Source organism: Cornus florida, unplaced genomic scaffold (assembly GCF_030987335.1).
Source record: "Cornus florida cultivar Cherokee Brave unplaced genomic scaffold, ASM3098733v1 CherokeeBrave_3.0.0_Hap2_Chr10, whole genome shotgun sequence".
Lineage (NCBI taxonomy): Eukaryota > Viridiplantae > Streptophyta > Magnoliopsida > Cornales > Cornaceae > Cornus > Cornus florida.
The window spans coordinates 20,675,977-20,695,830 of NW_026775580.1; the positions used below are offsets into that span (position 1 = coordinate 20,675,977).

The window sequence follows — 19,854 nt, forward strand, 5'->3', positions numbered from 1 at the left end:
AATATATACATATATATACACATGCTTCAAAGCTTCAAAAATGGCAACAAGTAAACATGGAATTTATAGATCTAACATGGCAACATCTAAAACATCTAGGTCAACTCAAAAATGAAAAGTGGGAACCCAAAAACTTACCAAAGTGAGAGGAAAGAAGTGGACCGAGAGAGCAATGAGATCGGGAATGAGTTTGGGAAGCTTGGAAGCTCGCTGGAGGTTCACCAGAGATGAGGAAGAAGATGGGCAGTGGCGAGGAAGAAAGAGGGCTTTGGATCAATGTTGAAATCGATCCAAATGACCCTTGGGTTATATTTTAAAAAACGATCTCCAACATGTTCGATCGATCACTTGGATGATCAGATTGGTCGAACACCAATCGATTAGGAAGGAACTTAGATCGATCGAACAAAATGACAAAGTATTTTTGAAATTTTTGAATTTTTGAAAATTAAAAATAAATTACAGATATTTTTGGATTTTTGGAAAATAAAATAAAAATAAAATAAAACAAATTCCCAAATTAAAAATATTTTTGGATTTTTGGAAAATAAAATAACATATTTTTGGAATTTGAAAATTTTAATATATATATATATATATATATATATATATATATATTAAAAAAAATAAAATTAAAATTCAAAAAGAAGTAAAAGTCAACAGGAACACTACAACAGATTGGGGTTTTACTAGCGTTCTTTTGAAAAACGCTGGTGTAGGTGCACTATTACCAGTGCTCTTTTTAAAATCGCTAGTATAGGGTGTATAGGGTCTTTAGTACTAGCGCTCTCATTAAAAGCGCTGGTATTGGGTCTTTAGTACCAGCACTCTTTGTAGGAGCGCTAGTATTGGGTCTTTAGTAGCAGCGTTCTTAAAAGGAGCGCTGGTATTGGGTCTTTTGTACCAGCGCTCTTTTTAGGAGCACTAGTATTGAGTCTTTAGCCTTTTTTCCCTTCCCTCCTTTTTTTTTTTTTTTCCCTTCCCTTCATTTTTTTCCCTCCGTTGATTTTGGGCCCTAAACTACTTCGTTTTTGAGAGCCAATTAACACTTTATTCCCCTTTCCCATTTAATTTTGCAATAACCCTAACACCTTCAACCGCTCTCTCTCCTTCCATCACAGCTCTCTCGCCCTTCCATCACCGGTCATCACAGCTCTCTCCTTCCATCACCGGTCATCATAGCTCTCTCTCCTTCCATCACCGGTCAGCGTTCCAAAACTGGTGGCTTGGTTTAGAGAGACAAAGTCACACACAAAGAGAGAAAGAGTCGTCGTTGGGGGTTTCCAAAACCTCGTCTACACTAACAGATCGGACGAGAATTTTTTTAGGTTAGTAACTGTTCGCCTTCTGATTTTGATTACCTGTGTATATATATATTTTTAATTTAAATTATGAAATTACCATATTTTTCAACGTGCACTAGTAGGAAAGTTACAAAGCCCTAGCTTTATTTCTGCAGAGTAAACATATGACTCTCTTCGCGAAAGCCCTAACTCCTTGCCCCCGACCACTGGATATCACGAAAGCCTTGGATAGCTCCTTGCCTCCTCCTTATAGCTTTCTGAAGTCTAAACAAGGTGTGCTCCTAACTTCCTATGTTTGATTGTTTGAACTTTTTTGTTTTGGACTTTGAATTTTTCTTTACTTTTCTCCGTTTTTTTTTTTTTTTTTTTTGGGGGGGGGGGGGGGTGGGGGGGAATCTGTTGATCTGAAAGTTTAATTTGACTTCTCATCGTGCCCTGATTTGGAACGGAATCCTTTGGTACTACCAACAATATCACAATCCATGGCATGACAGACACATTAGCTGGTTAAATTGTTCTAATCTTTGACAATTATTCTAGATATATGTTGTTCAGGAAGCTCCAACATTAATCAGTATTATTAGAGATCTGTTCTTTTTACCATTCCTATCCTTTATACCTGACAATTTAGATAGTTGCCTGTTAACATTGGATTTCACTTTCTCTTAGTTTATTAAAATATTATGAAAACTAAATTCATTCCGAAATGCTTGTTGAACTTGAACTTTGACAGAGGTTGTGAAGGATGAAGTGAAATGTATTGGGACTTTTCCAGTCATGACCAAATTATTGTAAGGTCTATCCATTTCATAGGATTTCTGAAGGCTTTGTTTTTAGATTAATATCATGTTATAAAAGAGTAGTATATCTTTTTTAGTGATTATATTATACATATATATATGTGTGTGTGTGTGTGTGTGTGTGTGTGTGTGTGTAGAGAGAGAATTTGAATTTGTTTACTGCTTTCCAGATTCTCTCTCTCATCTCCATTGGTTTTGGTATAAAATGTTTTTATATCAGAAAATGTTTTTCATGTAAAAAAATTTCATGGAAAGAATGATATACCTGAACTTGTACATACTTTTTTATTGTTCATATCACTTGTATCCTTACCCAAAAAAACCAAAACAAAAATGTCTTGCGCAAACATTGTTACTTACTCCCTATAAATGTTCTTTCCTTGCAATAGAGCATTTGTTGGTTCGTTATGACATTATCATGTGTAGATGAATCTTCGTGTCCATCTTCTGTCACAATTCATTTTTCCACCATTAAAATGCCAGGTGGTATGTGTGCGCGTTTTTAACATTTATATTTTACTATGATATTTTTCTCATCATGAAAAATTGCATGGATTCAGCATTTTATATCTTTTTCAAGTAATATTTATGCTTGCTGAAATAAACTATATACTAATTTCTTATTGAATATTAGAATCTGTATGTGTTTTATGTGCTTATTGAACATAAATGAAGAAATGAAAAGATTTAAAAATTTATGGCATTCACCTTCTAATTTCCATCTCTCCCAACACACATACACACACAACATAGACACATACCCACTTCATGATTTCTCAAATAAGGATATCATTAGTTGGTGTCCCTTTTCTTTTTCTTTTTTTCTTTCTTCTTTTGCTTATTCATTCTTGACTTAACAAGCTCAATTTATGGCTTCATGCATTGGGGTCACCTCAACAAAAGAATGCCAGTTTTCTATATATCTATGTAAGACATTCTCCTAAAGAGAAGGGACCCATGACAAGAAAGGACATTAAAGCAAATGTTGAAAAAATAGATGGAATCATTTTATTTTATTTTTTTCCTTTTCCTTTTCCCTTTTCTTTTCCTTTCCTTTCTCAACACAAGTATCTCCAACTGAAGTAACCTTTTACTTTCCCAACATTTTACCAACAATTCTCTAGAGCCCACAGGACTAGTCTGATCAGCCTCTGAACTGCATAAGAGTATTATTTTTATTTTTTTATTTTTTTGTTAAATTGCATAAGAGTTCCTACAAGAAAATGGGAGAAATATAATACTATTGCAAGACAAGATAAGGAAAGTAAATAATTACTTATATAAAATTTGGTTTTTTAAAAATAATAATTACTTATATAACTAACATGAATCATGTTGTTCACACTCTGTAACTAACTTCTCTATTACTATCTCCGTCCCAATGTGGACAACTATTGTGGGACGGACAGAGTATATTAGAAGCTTTGCTTCTTTTTATATATATGTGTTTTTTTTAGGCTTTTAGAAGATTAATACATCAAAGAATTAAAATTCTCTCCAAGAAATTATTATTATAATTAATTTTTTTTTTCAGTTTCATACCGTGTGAAATTTCACAGGATGGTGAATTTCACCTCGATCACCTATTTTTACTCACCTATAGAAATAGTAAAAATAGTAAAATCCATCATGTAATTTTGCAGAAGTGGTGAAGCACTAAAGCTTATGGCGTTAAAAATCCATAAAAATGATGAAAAAATTCAAGATGGTTAAGTTGTACAAACCTAAAAAGATTCTTGGATTGTGCACTGCCTTTTTTTTTAACAATTTGATTGCATTCTCTTAAATCAATTCTCACTTTTTTGTTTGCTTTTCTAGGAAGGATAAATAATAAGTTGACAATGAAACGAACAGTTAGTGAAGTGGAAAAAGTGAGTGAACAAAAAGGGGGTCACATGCTACTGATGCTACTGCTTCGGAGATGATTGTAAGTTTTCATGCTTCCATTTTGCAAAAAGGGGGTCACGTGCCTTGAAGTGACCAATTTTTAAACTCTTTGCGGTGTATTAGGGGGTCACATGCCTTGAAGTGACCAATTTTTAAATCATCGGCCCGTGTGGAGGCATTTTAATTTCATTATTTATCATCGGCCCGTGTGGAGGCAATTTACTTTCTTATAGTTGTTGAAAAGTATGGGAGTATAGGATCATTGTATGTGGAGGCTTCTTGTTGATTGAAATCTATAATCATATAAAATGCATTTACAACAAACATATTAGTATTGTGATGTTAATTTTTGGGTTTTAATTTTATGTGTTGCAGTTTATACATAGCACATACATGTTTTCATGCACCACCATACTGACTGAACGTCCACAAAAGAGCTGGTCATCCCCATGTTACGCCATACACTGATAACATTTGCTAGGTTTATAAGGCCAAAATACAAGTCATACAACCAAGAAACATGTTTTTTCTGTTTCTTTTTTCCTTTTCTGAAAAGTACATTAAAAAGTTGTACCATAAGTAATAGACGGAAGTAATTCTGAGCAGCCATTAACCTTTGAAAGTAGGTTTCTAGCCCCAGCCTGTATTGACCAAATCCAATATTCAGTTCAAAAATTTTCATTTAAATTCCCCTCTCTATTCTTAAAATCTATACTTCAAGTATCCAACAGAAATTTTCATGTTCGCTCCTATGAATTCACTTTTAAAATCTATACTTCACTTCTCTATTCTTAGTTGACTTCAGATTGTGACATTAACTACTTCTCTCTCAATCACTCTCTGTGTCTCACACACACACATGCATAATGAAGCAATGAAGTTACAATTTTATGGCTTACTGGGAAAAAAAAAAAAAAAAAGTTGCAATTTTATGCTTCCAGCACATTTGAAACATAGTCTTCAAGAAGGAATATTTTCTAATCACTGTAACTTACTGCACTCACATATTTCATCATTTGGAAATGCATAAATAAACATGATGAATCTTGTAGATATAACTTTCTCAGCATCTTTAGTTATAGAAAGAAATGATAAATTTTGGGTGTTTCATTACATATCATTCTCTAAAAGTGTAGAACAAAAAAACAAAACTATCTGAAAATGATGCAGGACAAAATAAGAAAATACATGCTACTACTCCACAATTCTCAGACATTGAAAAATTTACATGACAGATCATAAAATGCTACGGCTGAGATACAGAACATTCAACTGTATACTGAAAATAAATAAATAAATAAATAAATATCACTAGTCATTATTTATTTGATGAAAAAAAATGACACAACTGAATATCAGCCATTAACCTAAAAATGGGATTGATAGGAGCCAAAATGGGGACTTAGGGTGGTACCCTCTGATGTAAGAGCAAAGGATTTTTTTAATTTTGTTTCTTAAAATTTTATTATCATATAGGATCGATGGGGGTCCTTTGTTTGCATTTTACTTTCAAAGTGTTCATGTTCCCATGATTGTTTGGTTGGCATGAAAATCTAAATCCTTTTCTTTTCTTTTCTTTCTTTTGTGGGGAGAACTAGTGGGGCAGTGGATGGATTTGGATCATTGGTGGGTAGGTTTGAAGTTTCTCCATGGATTTTGTGCTAGTCTTGTCACTTGTCCATGCCCCTTCATGTAAGGAGAAACTTCCTCCTTGTAGTTAAATTCTGATTCTCTATATCAGAACATAAATCTTTACACACACACACATATATTAATAATCATTGTTCATTCCTCTATTTCTCACATGTTCATCAATTCAATTTTTGTAGTCCAAGATGCAAAATCTGACTGCTAATGTGTGTGTGTGTGTGTGTGTGTGAAACATGTTAACTGGTCTGCAGAGTCATGAGCAAACTTCAATGACTATATTTTAAGCTTAAAACAATGGCTCCTCTATTTAGTAGGATTTATAATTTTCTTATATTGAAAACACCAGGGCTATGTTAGAAGGACATAGATAAATCCATAGAGCCGACTACACATCAAACACAATTAATTCATACATGAGCAATAATTACTCCCAGAAAAGCCTTAAGCTTAGAAGAAAAGAAAAAAAATGCATCAGTTAGCAGCTCTATCTCGTACTCAGATAGTACATAACATTTCATCTTAGAACCGTCAACAATCAAAGAACAATACATTATTGCCAAAGTAATCGTGCTGCTGTTGATCAGAGAACTCAAAACTAGTGTTGTACCTTTATTGTGTTGGGCTTTTCCATTGACTTGCAGATCATTCTAGAAATCTATCATATATAGAAAAAGGCAAAACTGAAAGAGAAAAAACCAGTGAACCTAAAATTTCAATACAGATTATAGAACAAAACATTTTAGTAAATGTTAACTACTCCTAGTTTTTTAGTTTTTCTCTATAATTAGAATCCAAGGACGTGATAGGAGAAATAGGGAAACTTTAATAATGAATAATCTCTTACAGTGAGAACTAATGGTTGGACTAATGCAGATGCAACAACAAAATTGTAGTGGACAGGTATATTTATTATTAGTTTTACTCTTTACTAAATATATGTTTACTTATGCCAAGATTTCATGTATTTTGTTTTGTTATTTTGAAGGGTTCTGATTCTTTAAATGGTCCTCCTAGACCTCCAAATTCATTTTCTAATCGTGATGCCAATTCAGTTAAGGTTATGAACTTTTTTAATTTCTCTTATATGTTAGGTTTCCATTTATTATAATGTGCGCTTAATGAATTTATAAAAAATGTAGGGTAATTCAAATCAAATGGGCAAGAAGACTTGTTGAAGTTGAAGTTGAAGCTGAAGATGGGGGAGTGGATGTGATTTCTGAATTTCTTTCGCCGTGGATGGGTTCTTTTTGAAAAACTTGTACAACATTTGTCAAAAATTCTTAATTCTTTTTGTGTGACATTTAGTAGCTTTATCTAGACAATTTGGATTGTATCTTTATATTGGCCGGTTAACTTGTGGTTGTATAATATTTTTGCTTTTTGGTTGACATTTACTAGCCAATTTCGATAGTATTTTTCATATTGGCAGTAGGTTTAACTTGTGGTTGTACTATATAAAAACAATTTGGGTGGTATTTTTATAGACTTGTGTTATTGGGATGACATTAGTACCCGTAAAGATTTTTTTTTCCAAAAACAATAAGGGGAAAAAAAAAATTAAATAACCCTTTACCAGCGCTCTTTGAAGCGCTGGCACGGGGGGGAAAAAAAAATACTAAAATGGCCCTTTACCAGCGCTTTTTGAAAAAGCACTGGCAAATATGCTTTACCAGCGCTTCTCCAAAAGCGCTGGTAAATACGCTTTACCAGCGTTTCTCCAAAAGTGCTGGTAAAAGCCACTTACCAGCGCTTCTCCAAAGCGTTGGTAAAGCCTTACCGACACTGGTTTTACCAGCACTTTTAAAGAAGCGCTGGTAATTCAATTACCAGCGCTTTTTAAGGCTTTTACCAGCGTTTTTGAGCGCTGGTAAAAGCCAAAACTGTTGTAGTGGAAGCACCCAGATCGATCGAACATAGATCGACTCGATCGATCCAACAGGTGAAAACCTGCAGACATATTCGAACAATACACAGAGAGGTGATTTTTCATGGGTTCAAAAAATTTTCTAAGTGTAGGATGAAGATCGATCCAAGGGAAAACTGGATCGATCTTAGAATTTTTGGATTGATCAGAAATAGAGTTCGTACAATACAAAGAGAGCTAAAATATGCAAGAAAGTTTCGCACGATGGGAAGGGAGATGATTGGATGTAGAGATGATGTTCGATCGATCGAACCTCCTTTTGAGATCGATCAAATAAGCATTAAGTGTTTAATTCAAAAATGATAATGCATGCATTCTCAATCAAAGTCCCTAACAATGTGTATGAACCCAGAATATATCTAGACGACGCAAGAAATGAAAGGTAAAATAGAAATAAAGGAGGAATAGGGTTGCAAACCCTATGAAGTACTAGTTGATGAGCACTGAAAAGTGCGTATTTAAACCCCTTAAGCTTAGGCATTCTAGTACCTTTATCTATCTTACTTTGCCGTTTTAGATTGATTTCGTATTATTTCCTTTTTCAGGTACTTATCCCAAAAATAAGCTAACTCAGCCAAATAAGAGCTTAATTGAAGCAATTCTGGGATTAATCAAAGAAAGGAGCAAAGTGGAGAAAGAAGGAAGTAAATGAAGCCAAATGTGGCAAGTAGCAAAGTTCGATCGATCCAAGTTCAAGGTTCGATCGATCGAACAATGATTGATCTCAGCACTTCAAGATAGATCCAAGCCTTGACCCAAAAGTATAAAGTTCTAAAAGTTCGATCGATCCAATACCATCCTTCGATCAATCGACCACTTTTGTCCTTATTCAAATGATTGATCCTATCCACAGCTGTACCACCCACTAACCACTTTTGTCATTTCCCCATAAATATCTCGGATTTGTCTTTTTCCAAAAAGCTCAGCCAGTTGGATTGATCCAGCCTAAGTTCGATCGATCTTACTTACCTTCGATCGATCCAAGTTCGAGGTTCGATCGATCGAACTTCCTCCAGTGCGAAAAAGTTAAAATTCCTTCTCATTGAAAGTTGTCATTTATCCAATCATTAGGGAATATTATGTGCACGACCCCAGCTCATTTTGGGTGTCATTTTGACCTACCTATATAAGGATAAGGATTGTTTTTTCAAAAAAAGAAGAATTTAATTTTCATATCATCTTTTGGAGAGGAAGCTTAGAGAGGAGGCTAGAGACACCATTGGAGACTCTTCATCAACAAGGAGCAGATTTCAACCATGGAATTAGCCCTTGAGGGTTGGAGCATCATCACCATGAGTGGCTAGACATCCTCTTGGGGCTAGAGTTAGCCCCAAGCATGCTTTCTATATCTTAATCTTGTGTATTATTGAGGGATTAGTGTTGTAATTAATGTTTTGACACTTTTACACATATAGATCTTGTTTATTCAATGATTTATGTGGTTTAATGCTTCCAATCAATCATTTCATTCTATCCATATGTCTATGTATGCTAAAATAGATGTTCATGTGCTTATCTCTAGATTTTGTGTTATTGATGCATGTCTATGTGTATTGATGCTATAGATTTGGAGATTGTCAAAACATTATACTTAAAAGAATGCTTTTGTGATTCTCTTGATGGTTCATGCTTACCTCTTGATGGATTGTGCCTCTCCCTTAGTTTATTTTCATGCTAGTAGTGTAGATATAATGTAGTTGTAGTGGAGTGTTAAATGGGAGGACAATCTATGTTTGTTGTTTGATGATCCAAACTTTTGAATGCAATTAGCATATGTCTCTATCCTTGGGTTGTATTTGGATTGTGAGCTTAGTGAAAAGATTAATGACTTGTTTTGATTTATTGTGCCTTTCACATGTTGTTTAGACAATATATGCTTCATTGCTTAGATATATTGTGCCTTTCACTTGATGTTTAGACAATACATGCTTAACTAGTCATCCTTGCTTGTTGAATCAACCAAATACACACACACCAATATTGCAACCCACTATTTGCCCTTATTAATCACTTGTCAATGATATAGAAATGCATTGCTTGGTGGTGATCTCTAAACCCCAAGATCTCTCTCTCTCTTTCTCTCTTACTTACTCTTAATTGCACTCTTTTGCTATTACTTAGTTTAATTTAGTTGCTCTTTAATCAACCAACCAACCAATTGTTTGATCACTCAACCTAGTAGCCCTAATTGTGATTCCTCGACATTGCTCAATCCCCATAATCCCTTGGGACGATCCCTTCTCACTCATACTACATAGTATAGGTGTTAAACGGTTTATAAATTAAACTATGATGCCCACTTGACACTAATTTCCAAACTCAAGGTGTTGTGCATTATTTTGTGCACACCTAGGGTCGATTGCACCACTAGTGTTTAACGTCTCTAGCAAAACATTGGGCTCTTTTAGCTAAGATCAAAAATCTTGTTGTGCATCCCCTCCTTTGCGGGGTGAAAAGCATTTAAATCCCACCCAACAAATTGTTCCCTAAAGAACTCGTTGGATTTGACTCAAAAGAGATTGACAGTCCTTGATCAAAGTAATTCTTGGGCTTCCATGCCCTTTCAACATTTGTTTTCAAAACAACATTCTTTGAAATCATTTTGGAAGATGAACTTTTGGAAATTTTACTTTCATACAAAGACTCAACTTTTTCAAATTCATTGTTAAGACATTTTTCAACAATACAAACCTCTTCATGCTTGTCTATTGAACTCGGGGTTGGATTAAATATGTTCAACTTCATTTTCATATGGCCAAATGAGATTTTCATTATCCTGGTCCTACAATTGATGTTGTTATTTGTGGTTGCCAAGAAAGGACGGCCAAGGATAACCGAAATTTGGCTTTTGGGATTTGTGACCGGTTCCGTGTCTATGACTATGAAATCGACTGGGAAGAAGAACTTGTCAATTTTGATTAACACATCCTTAATAATACCCCGGGGCTTTTTGATGGATCGGTCGGCTAGTTGCAAAACTACTGACGTTGGTTTTAAATCTCCTAAGCCCAATTTAACATATACCGAGTACAGAAGGAGGTTCACACTTGCTTCTAAATCAAGAAGAGCCCGATTAATGACATGGTCACCAATGACACAAGAAGTAATAGGTGAACCGGGGTCCTTGAACTTTGGAAGTGTATTATGTTGCAAAACAGAACTTACTTGCTCGGTCAAAATAACTTTCTTTGGTGCTTGGCTCTTTGTTCTTCCTCTTTTGAGTGCAAAGATCTTTCAAAAATTTGGTATAAGCTGGAATTTTTTTAATTGCATCCAAGAGAGGAAGGTTAATTTTCACTTGCATAAACATTTCAATTATTTTGTTGGCTTTGCCTTGTTGTTTTTCAAGAGAATTGGATCCTTTCAAGGTATTTGGAAATGGAGCCTTTGGCTCAAAAACCTTTTAAAAGTCTTTTTTCACAACATCTTCAACACAAGAATTGTTCAAATCATTTTTCAACACTTTTTCAACAAAGGGTTCATGCACATGCAATGAAGGAGGAATAGAATGTGAAACGGGACGGGTGTCAACCTTTGGTTGCACCGATTCACTCTCTTCATTCGAAACACCTACTTGATTGTCAACACTTTTTTCACTTCTCAAGGTTGTCACCGCATTAACATATTCAATTGTGTGACCTTCCGATGAGGAGTTAGTCTCCACAACAAATTGTTACTTTGGTGGGGTATTTAGAGGCATCTTCCCTTTCTCTCTAGCATTCAAAGTACTAGTTATTTGCCTAACTTGGGTTTCTAGCTTCACAATAGATTGGGAATGAGAGTGAAGCAATTGAGTGTTTGCCTCTAGAGTACCCAAAGTGGTCAACACTTTTTCCTCAAAAGCGGGACTCCTAGAATTTCCATGAGAATAAGATGATTGATTAGGAAAATGAGAGTTTGAGAATTGATTTCCATGTGATTGAAAAGATAATCTATAACCTTGAGAACTTTAGCTTTGCATTGGGGGCGGAACATACTTGCCTTGAAAACTACCTTGGGGAGGGTTTGAGCCTTCCCCTTGGCTTTTCTAAGAGAAGTTTGGATGGTTCCTCCACCCGGGATTATAATGTGTGCCATAGGGATTATTCCCTTGGTTGACGAATGCGGCATTCACTTGTTCATGGTTCTCACTTTGCACATGTCCATGGGGACAATTGGAAGTAGAATGTAAGACACTCGAATAAGTCATGCAAGATTCATTAGATGAATGATGAACATGATTAGGGGAGGAAGGCACTTGATTTGCCGAATTTTGGTTAATTAAAACTTAATCAAACCTTTGAGATAAAGATTTTACCTCAGGGACTATGTCATTGGAATTGTCAACTTGATATAAACCGACATTTTTTCTTCCACCTAAATTTCTACCATTTTTAAAGGACAATGATCTATGCATTGAATTCTCCCTCATGCTCTCATATAGATGCCACACATCATCCTCATGCCTATCAAAATAAGAACCACCCATGGAAGCATCAACCATTCCTTTAAAATTATCCGACAAACTTTCGAAGAAAAATTGTACCAATTGCCATTTAGGAATGTCATATGGACACTTCCTAAGCAAGTCATTGAGGTGTTCCTATGCCTCGTGAAACAATTCCCCTTCTCCTTGAGAAAATTCTCTAATTGAAGTTCTCATTACATTGATCTTTGAAACCGGATAGTACTTCTTCAAGAACTCTTATTGCATTTCTGCCCAAAAAGTTATCAAAAAAGGCCTAAGATTGTTGAACCAATATTTTGCCTTGTCTTTAAGGGTAAAAGGAAAAAATTTGAGTCTTAAAACGTCTTCTGGCATGTCCGTGTATTTCATGGTAGAACACACTTCAAGGAACTCATCCAAATGCTTGTAAGGTTCTTCACTTGGAAGTCTATGATAATTGGGAAACATTTGAATGCTTTGTGGTTTAATTTCATAGTGATGTGCTCTAAATGGGGGCAGTTAAATGCATGTAGGTGCATTATATTCATTTGGCACATAATGATCACGCAAAGCAAGAGGATGATTCACAAACGATGGTGCTACATGAACACCTTGATTGCCTTGCATAATAGGAGGTTGTGGAGCAAAAATTGGCCAAGGCATTCCCAATGGAACTTGGCCTTGTTGTTGTGGTGGAATGAATGGTCTTGGCATGCCTAATGGGACTTGAATGTTGTCATGATGCACATTAGGGTGGAGGATGCCTTGTTGGTCTACGTGACCAAGGTCCTCCACATGGTCGTCATTTTGCTCATCTATTGGTAAAATGGAGTGATGAGAGCTACCCCTTCCCTTAGAATTATGAACAACGGATTCAAGATTCAAATTAAGTGGGACATAAGTAAGATTTAACGACCTACGACCATGCATGCATAAACAAAACAAAAACAAGTAACAAGCAAGTAGCAATCACTTCTCCTCCGCAACAAATCAATAATCAACAATCATCCACATACAATGATTCCATACTCCCATGCTTTAAACAATATGCAAGAAAAATTAAATTGCCTCCACGCTGGCTTACGATCTATCTAAGAAAATAAAAACTTGCCTCCACGCGCGCTCACGATTTAACTAGAGATTGAGTTTAGAAAAGCTCACAAAGGGTCCTTAAGCAACTTCAAATCAATTTTAATTTTTGCTTAGCTTTGCAATTTTTTAGATTTTAGCCTTTTTATACTTAGCTTAGCTCTTTGCTTTAAAATTCTCCTTTACTTCACTTTCCTTTGCTCAATTTACCTAACCAATCAAAAACAAACACAATAAGTAACCAAAACAAAATAAAGTAAAAATACGATCAAAAGAGTACTAATTCCTAATTGTTTCCAAAATACCGCGTTGCCTAATCCCCGACAACGGCGCCAAAACTTGGTGTGTGTCGTGTAGCAATAAGTTAAAACGTGTTAAAGAATGGCCAAGTTTGAATTTATAAAGTGCCATTACTACCTCTAACTACTAATATAGCTGGGGTGAGCAGGGATCGTCCCAAGGGATTGGAAGCAATATTGATATGGAAACAAGGTCGAATTAGTAATCGAGTGATCAAAAGGTGGTTTGATTCGTTAATTAAACTACAATATAAACAAATTCAATATAAATCAATTAAAGTAAATAAAGGGTAGAGAAATAAGAGAAAGGGATCTTGGGACTTAAAGGTCACCACTAAACATTACCTTTCCAAACACTCAATGCGTAATGAATGAGGGGAAATATATGTTGCAATACTAATATGTGTGATTGATTGAATCAACAAGCATGGATGACTAATTAAGTATACATTGTCTAAACAACCTAATGAATAGCACAATATATCAAACTAAGCCATTATTCCTTCCTTTAAGCTCACAATCAAAACACATTAACAAGTTAAAGAATTATACTACTTACATTCATAAGCATGGAACATCAAACAACAAGCATGGATTATCCTCTCATCTAAGAAAGTAAGGCAACTATATTACAACTAAACTAGGGACATGAAAATTAAACTAATTAAACTAAGGTAGAGGCACAATCCATCAAGAAATGAGTATGAACCATCAAACAAACTACAAGAGTATTCCATTAAAGCGCCATGCCTTGGCAATCTCTAGATTTATAGCATCAACACACATAGACATGCATCAATAACAAAAAACCTAGAGATAAACACATGAACATCTATTCTAATATACATGGACATATGAGTAGAATGAAATGATTAATTGAAAGTATTAAACAATACAAATCATTGTAGAAACAAGATTCAAATATAAATCAAATGTCAATACAAGAATTACAACACAAATCCCCTCAAAATACAAAACATCAAGATCTAGAAGCATGCTTAGGGCTAACTCTAGCCCCAAGAAGATGTTTAGCCACTCATTGATGTAGTCATCCAATCCTCAAAGGCCATCTCCATGGTAAGAATGATCTTCTTCTTGATGGAAACCTTAGATGAATGGAAGAATTCCCAAATGGTGTGTATCTCTCTAATCTCAAGACTCCTCCAACCTTTCTCTCTAAGATTGTGTATATCTTTTCTTCCTTTCTTCTTCTTATGTATAAATGGCTCAAAATCCTTATATAGGTAGCTCAAGTGTCACACCCAATGGTTAGGCCTCGTGCACTAGGGTCCCTTCAATGATTACACCATGAGCCATCTTTTCATGAGCTAGACTCTGTTTTTTTTTTTTTCGAACTTGAGGGGGTTCGATCGATCAAAATTTGGCGAGATCGATCGAACCATGGCGGCACCTTTTTGGTACACCAACAAATCTGAGACATTTTCGGGATATTTTAGAAAAAAGACAAAAGTGATAGGTGGGGATAAGATCAAAGAAGTTCGATCGATTAAAAGGATGTGGGATCGATTGAAGATGAAAATTCTTGGGGATAAGGACAAGAGGCTCGATCCATCTTGATAAGGCTGGATCGATCACTGTGAGATCGATTAAAGATTTGTCTGATCGATCGAAACTTGCTATTTTTCACCACTTTGCTTTCATTTTGCTCATTTCTTCCATTTAGCTTGAAATTGCTTCTTTTATGCTCTAATTTGGCTGAATTGACTTATTTTGGAGATAAGTGCCTGAAAAGGGCAATAACATGAAATTAGTCTAAAATGAAAAAATAAGATAGATAAAGGTCCTAAAATACTCAAGCTTAAGGGGTTTAAATACGTACTTTTCAGCGCTCATCAACCCTCAAGCTCGAGCACAAGGCATTGGAATTTGAAGAGTTGATTTAATGGAAAAAACCAAGCTCCCAGGGCCTCATGCCAGACCTCAAGGATCGAACACCATCATCCAAAGCTCGAGCCTGGTACCTAGTGCTCGAGCCCATGAAGCTTAGATCGAGCAATGTTAAAAGAGATGAACCCCAAAAATATTCTAAGTGTAGAAAGAAAAGACGCTTCGAAAAATAGTTGAAGAAATTTGGCTAAGTGTCAAAGTGAAAGATCGAGCACCATTCCTTGAAGCTCGAGCACCAATCCAAAAAAGCTCGAGCCTTGTTCCGAAAGCTCGAGCCCGAACCTCAAAGCTCGAGCTCTACTTCCTAAAGCTCGAGCCTTCCATGACAGATCAAGTTTACATTATGGGATTATTCTTTTTACAAGCCGTATCTCATTCCAGATGGCCAGAAGACCTAAAAGCCCACCAGACCTTTATTTTATTCTATAAAAGAAGGCATAGGCCTTGATAGAAGAAGTTCTTTTTTCTCGTATTATTCAGAAGGCTGAAACTGTGGTGGCAGCTTTGAGGGTTTTCATAACCTTAGAAAGTGAAGATCCTGAAAAGAGAAATGTCGTCCATGACTATGGAGATGACTCCAACACAGATGATATTCGGCATCGTCATGAGTAGCTAATTCCACTCTTAGGGCATTGATGTAACCCAATCTAGTACTATGGTTTGATTGTTCTTAACTCTGTGATATTTTAATGTATACTATGTTTTTTATTATATGACTATGAGCAATTGAGATAACTCAATTTGATTTAATACTTTAAATAGTTTTCAAATTGTTATTACCTTGTCTTAGATATAACTATTTGTTTTCTATTCTTAACCTACTCTTGTTGGACAGTATCTGGCGGAGCCCTGCCGGACATAAGAATAAAGGTCATGTAATGGTGTTCTAACGTTTTTTATAAAAGAATATTTTCATAGTCTATGCTTAGGAAAAATGGATTATTTACAAAGTAGTTAAAATTGTTAGAGTAGGTAGGTAGATAGTTCATGTTAACCACAGATATGTTATAGTTAACTGAATTTTATAAAACATCTTTTTTTAAAACTTGAATTGAATAAATGTTATTGAGTTCAATTCATTTAAAATATAATTTGTTAAATCCACAGAGTTGAAACAGTTATCCATAATATGAAGGTTGTAGTGAAGCGAAAGCCCTAAGACATTTCTCTCTCTGATTACTCTAGTTTAATTTTAGTTTATAATCGTGACAACCAATCAAACAATTCAACCAGTTATCTGTAAACCAATAGAGATTAATTAAAAGCATAACATAAATACTCATCTCCCTCTGGGTTCGACACCCTCTCTATAGTGCTATCCTACAAGGATTCGTTCTATTGCGAGTAGTTATTTTATAAATTGATAATAACACACAAAAACCAGAAGGTTCGTTGATGTAGAGGCGGATGATAACGTCGACAGCCTGGCAGTTTTTGGTGGTTATATGCCTCTGTTAGGGTTCTATCGGAACGGGCGGGGTCATTATACTATTCATCAACAATGAAAAGTAGAGACAAGATACTATTCATGAACAGTAAAAGCAGATTCCATTCTATCCGGACATTATTTATGAACACTAATTTTGACTTTTTCACTATTTACCAAATAAAAAAAGTCACTTTTATTTTTCTATTTAAACCGATGCATTGTATTGAGTGAGGCATCGTTTATCTAAAGTTTCTCTCTAATTTGTCTCTCTCCCTCTTGTAAACCTTCTTAAGTTTATATTTTCTGCTTTTCTTTATAACTTGTATCAGAGCTTAGACTATTTCTCAATTTATTACTATTGGAGTATCTTCGGTAGTTTTATCAATCTTGAGAAGATTTCTTGATCTTAAAATAAAGTAAGTTATATCTACATGTTTTTTATTTTTATTTTTTTTTTTCCGACAAACCTAAAGGGGTGGTGTTGTACATTACCCTCTTAAAAAAATGGGCTTTCTTAGTAGCATTAACGAAGAAGAAAACAAAAAGGAATCGATTGGCCAGAAACAAAGTGAACCGTGTTCCATACGTGTCAGTCTTTGACCGTTAATCTTAATCTAGAATATACTGTATATGTATAACGTCACTGACCACCAATTTCCATGTGTCAAAGCCCCCACTTATATGTTTATGTATATCTCCTCACTCTTTCTCTTTTCGCAGCCGCCTTTTCTACGCGCTGCTAACTCAGCATCTTATCCCTCCCTGCACACAAAACAACTGGCGCCCCATTTCTCTTCATACCCTACCAAACCACCCACCATATTTTCCTATATATATACACATACACATATCCACACAACTTATAAAATCAATTCAGCAGCTCGATCAATCCTAGCTCATATACAACCTAGTTCTTCAAACTCATTCTTATACAAGTTATCTATCTCTTGTTTTCTTTGTACGGTATACTTTCTCATATTCTAGTTCGTTGTGTTAATTGGATTACACACAATCAACACACTCAATCGTGGTTTCAATACAATAGCTGATTACATGAAATCAGAAGCCATACTGCACTACTCTTCAACTTCATCACCAGAAGTAGTGAGTTGTAGAATCAAATCCGATTCATCGTCTGCTATCGGAAGATTATGTCGTAAGTTAACGCCGCGAAGGTCGCCGGAAAAGTGTTCGCTTCATTCAAGTCCATCAAGAAGTACGACTTTTTGTGCTAATGATGATGAATGCAGTCATGAGATGCAAAGGGTATTCATGTACTTCGACGAGAACGGGGACGGCAAGATCTCACCGGAGGAGTTGCAGAGCTGCGTGAGGACGGTGGGAGGGGAGCTGTCGGATGAGGAGGCTGAGATGGCTGTCCGGTCATCAGATTCGGACGGAGACGGGATGTTGGGGTTGGAGGACTTCAGGAGGCTGATGGAGAATGGTGGAGAGGAAGAGAGGAAGGAGGAGCTGAGAGAGGCCTTTAAGATGTATGAGATGGAGGGGACTGGGTGTATTACACCCAAGAGCTTGAAGAGGATGCTGAGTCGACTCGGGAAGTCGTCCACTGTGGAGGATTGTAAGGCCATGATCAGCATGTTTGATATCAATAGTGATGGTGTCCTTAACTTTGAGGAATTCACCATCATGATGCACTGATCCATGAATTCCATAATTTGCACATATATACGTGTACTCTACTTTTGATTCTTTTAATTAAATACATTCATTTATTTGTTATTTTACTTTAATATTATTACTGAGGAGGTAAATACTAGCTTAATTTTTTTGGATTGGATATACATCTAAATTTTTTGAAGTCACAATTTTGGGATGCTTGTAGGGAGGTTAATTGGCAGAGCTCAATCTTTCAGTTCACTTTACAATACCATTTTTTTCCCAAACTGAACATCGCAAACAAAATGAAGGGAAAAAAAAAAATATATATATATATATATATATATATATAACATATTTTTGTGCTGCAAGAGCAATTTGAAAAGAATCGTCTTATTTATGTATAATTTTGTACGACAACCTTTCCTCACTTGAACAAGCAAATGGTTCAAAATTGATGTGCTGGTTCAACTGAATGAATATAGTGAGATAAGTGAGAAATATTGAATTAATTAATATTAGTTTAATGAAATGACCCACTAGGGGGAATCTTGATAGGACGAAAAGGCACTTGCAAGTTTAGTGCCCCCAGACTAGCAGTCAAAGTCAGGCCCCCAGACTAACAGTTAAAGTCAACCAATCAGAAATAAGACATTGGATGACACGTGCATATGGAAAAACTCATAATTAGAATGGAAAATTGCAAGAATAATGACTCTTCCATCTTGAATATATTTACTTCTACAAATAAATAAAAATTAAAAAAATCCTCTTGGTAATGCTTTTGGTGCAGGTAGTTAATTACTTTTAGTTGATTTTCAGTGATTTAATTATTAAAGTGTCAGTATTTGAGTTTCACTCTTTTAATATAAAAAAATATTAAAAAAAATTACTACTTCTACTTGATTCTGTGAGAGAGAGAGAAGTCATATTGAATTAATTAATATTAGTTTGATGATTACGTGAGGGACAAGTCAAAGACACGCCCCAGACTATCAGTCAAAGCCATACAAGAGAAATAAGACATGGTAACACATGCATATGGAAAAACTCATAATTAGAATGGAAAATTTGCAAGAATAATGAGTGCTCTATCATCTTGAATATATTTACTTCTACAAATAAATAAAAATTAAAAAACAAAAATCCTCTTTGTAATGCTTTCGGTGGTTGGTAGTTATTTCTGGTTTATCTTGAGCGGTCTAATTGATAGAGTGTCCATTTTCTTGAGCGGATGTGTCACTATTCGAATTCCACTCTCCTCTAATTTGTCATGATAAAAACAAAAAACTACCACTTCTACTTGATTATGTGTGAGAGAGAAGTCATCTATTAGAATATCCTCCCTCGTCTAAAAAATACATAATTGTAGGAGAAATCTTTTCAATTTATCGAAGTTTGAGGGTTTAAGTTTCTGTGTTGAGATGGAATATGTTAATGTGTTATTTGTTAAGGAAAAGAAAAAATACCACTCCATGCTTCCGATGATGCCTTTGCTAAAGCTTACTACATGTGCCA

General features: G+C 35.3%; 1 protein-coding gene and 1 long non-coding RNA gene across 3 annotated transcripts; both read left to right on the forward strand.

Annotated features, from left to right (window-relative positions):
• Positions 1–860: 860 nt before the first annotated feature.
• On the forward strand, positions 861–7,029 carry LOC132278983 (uncharacterized). Of its 2 annotated transcripts, XR_009471185.1 has the most exons (5): positions 861–1,328; positions 1,460–1,577; positions 3,923–4,031; positions 6,627–6,698; positions 6,781–7,029. It is a non-coding gene; the product is annotated as an uncharacterized LOC132278983 (long non-coding RNA). The 2 variants fall into 2 exon arrangements; XR_009471184.1 differs by lacking the exon at positions 6,627–6,698 and having other exon boundaries at positions 880–1,328.
• A 10,460-nt stretch (positions 7,030–17,489) lies between these two features.
• LOC132279556 (calcium-binding protein CML38-like) lies at positions 17,490–18,464 on the forward strand. Its single transcript, XM_059781572.1, has one exon. It carries the CDS (start codon positions 17,770–17,772, stop codon positions 18,376–18,378), a length of 609 nt encoding a protein of 202 aa, XP_059637555.1. The 5' UTR covers positions 17,490–17,769; the 3' UTR covers positions 18,379–18,464.
• Positions 18,465–19,854: the final 1,390 nt, after the last annotated feature.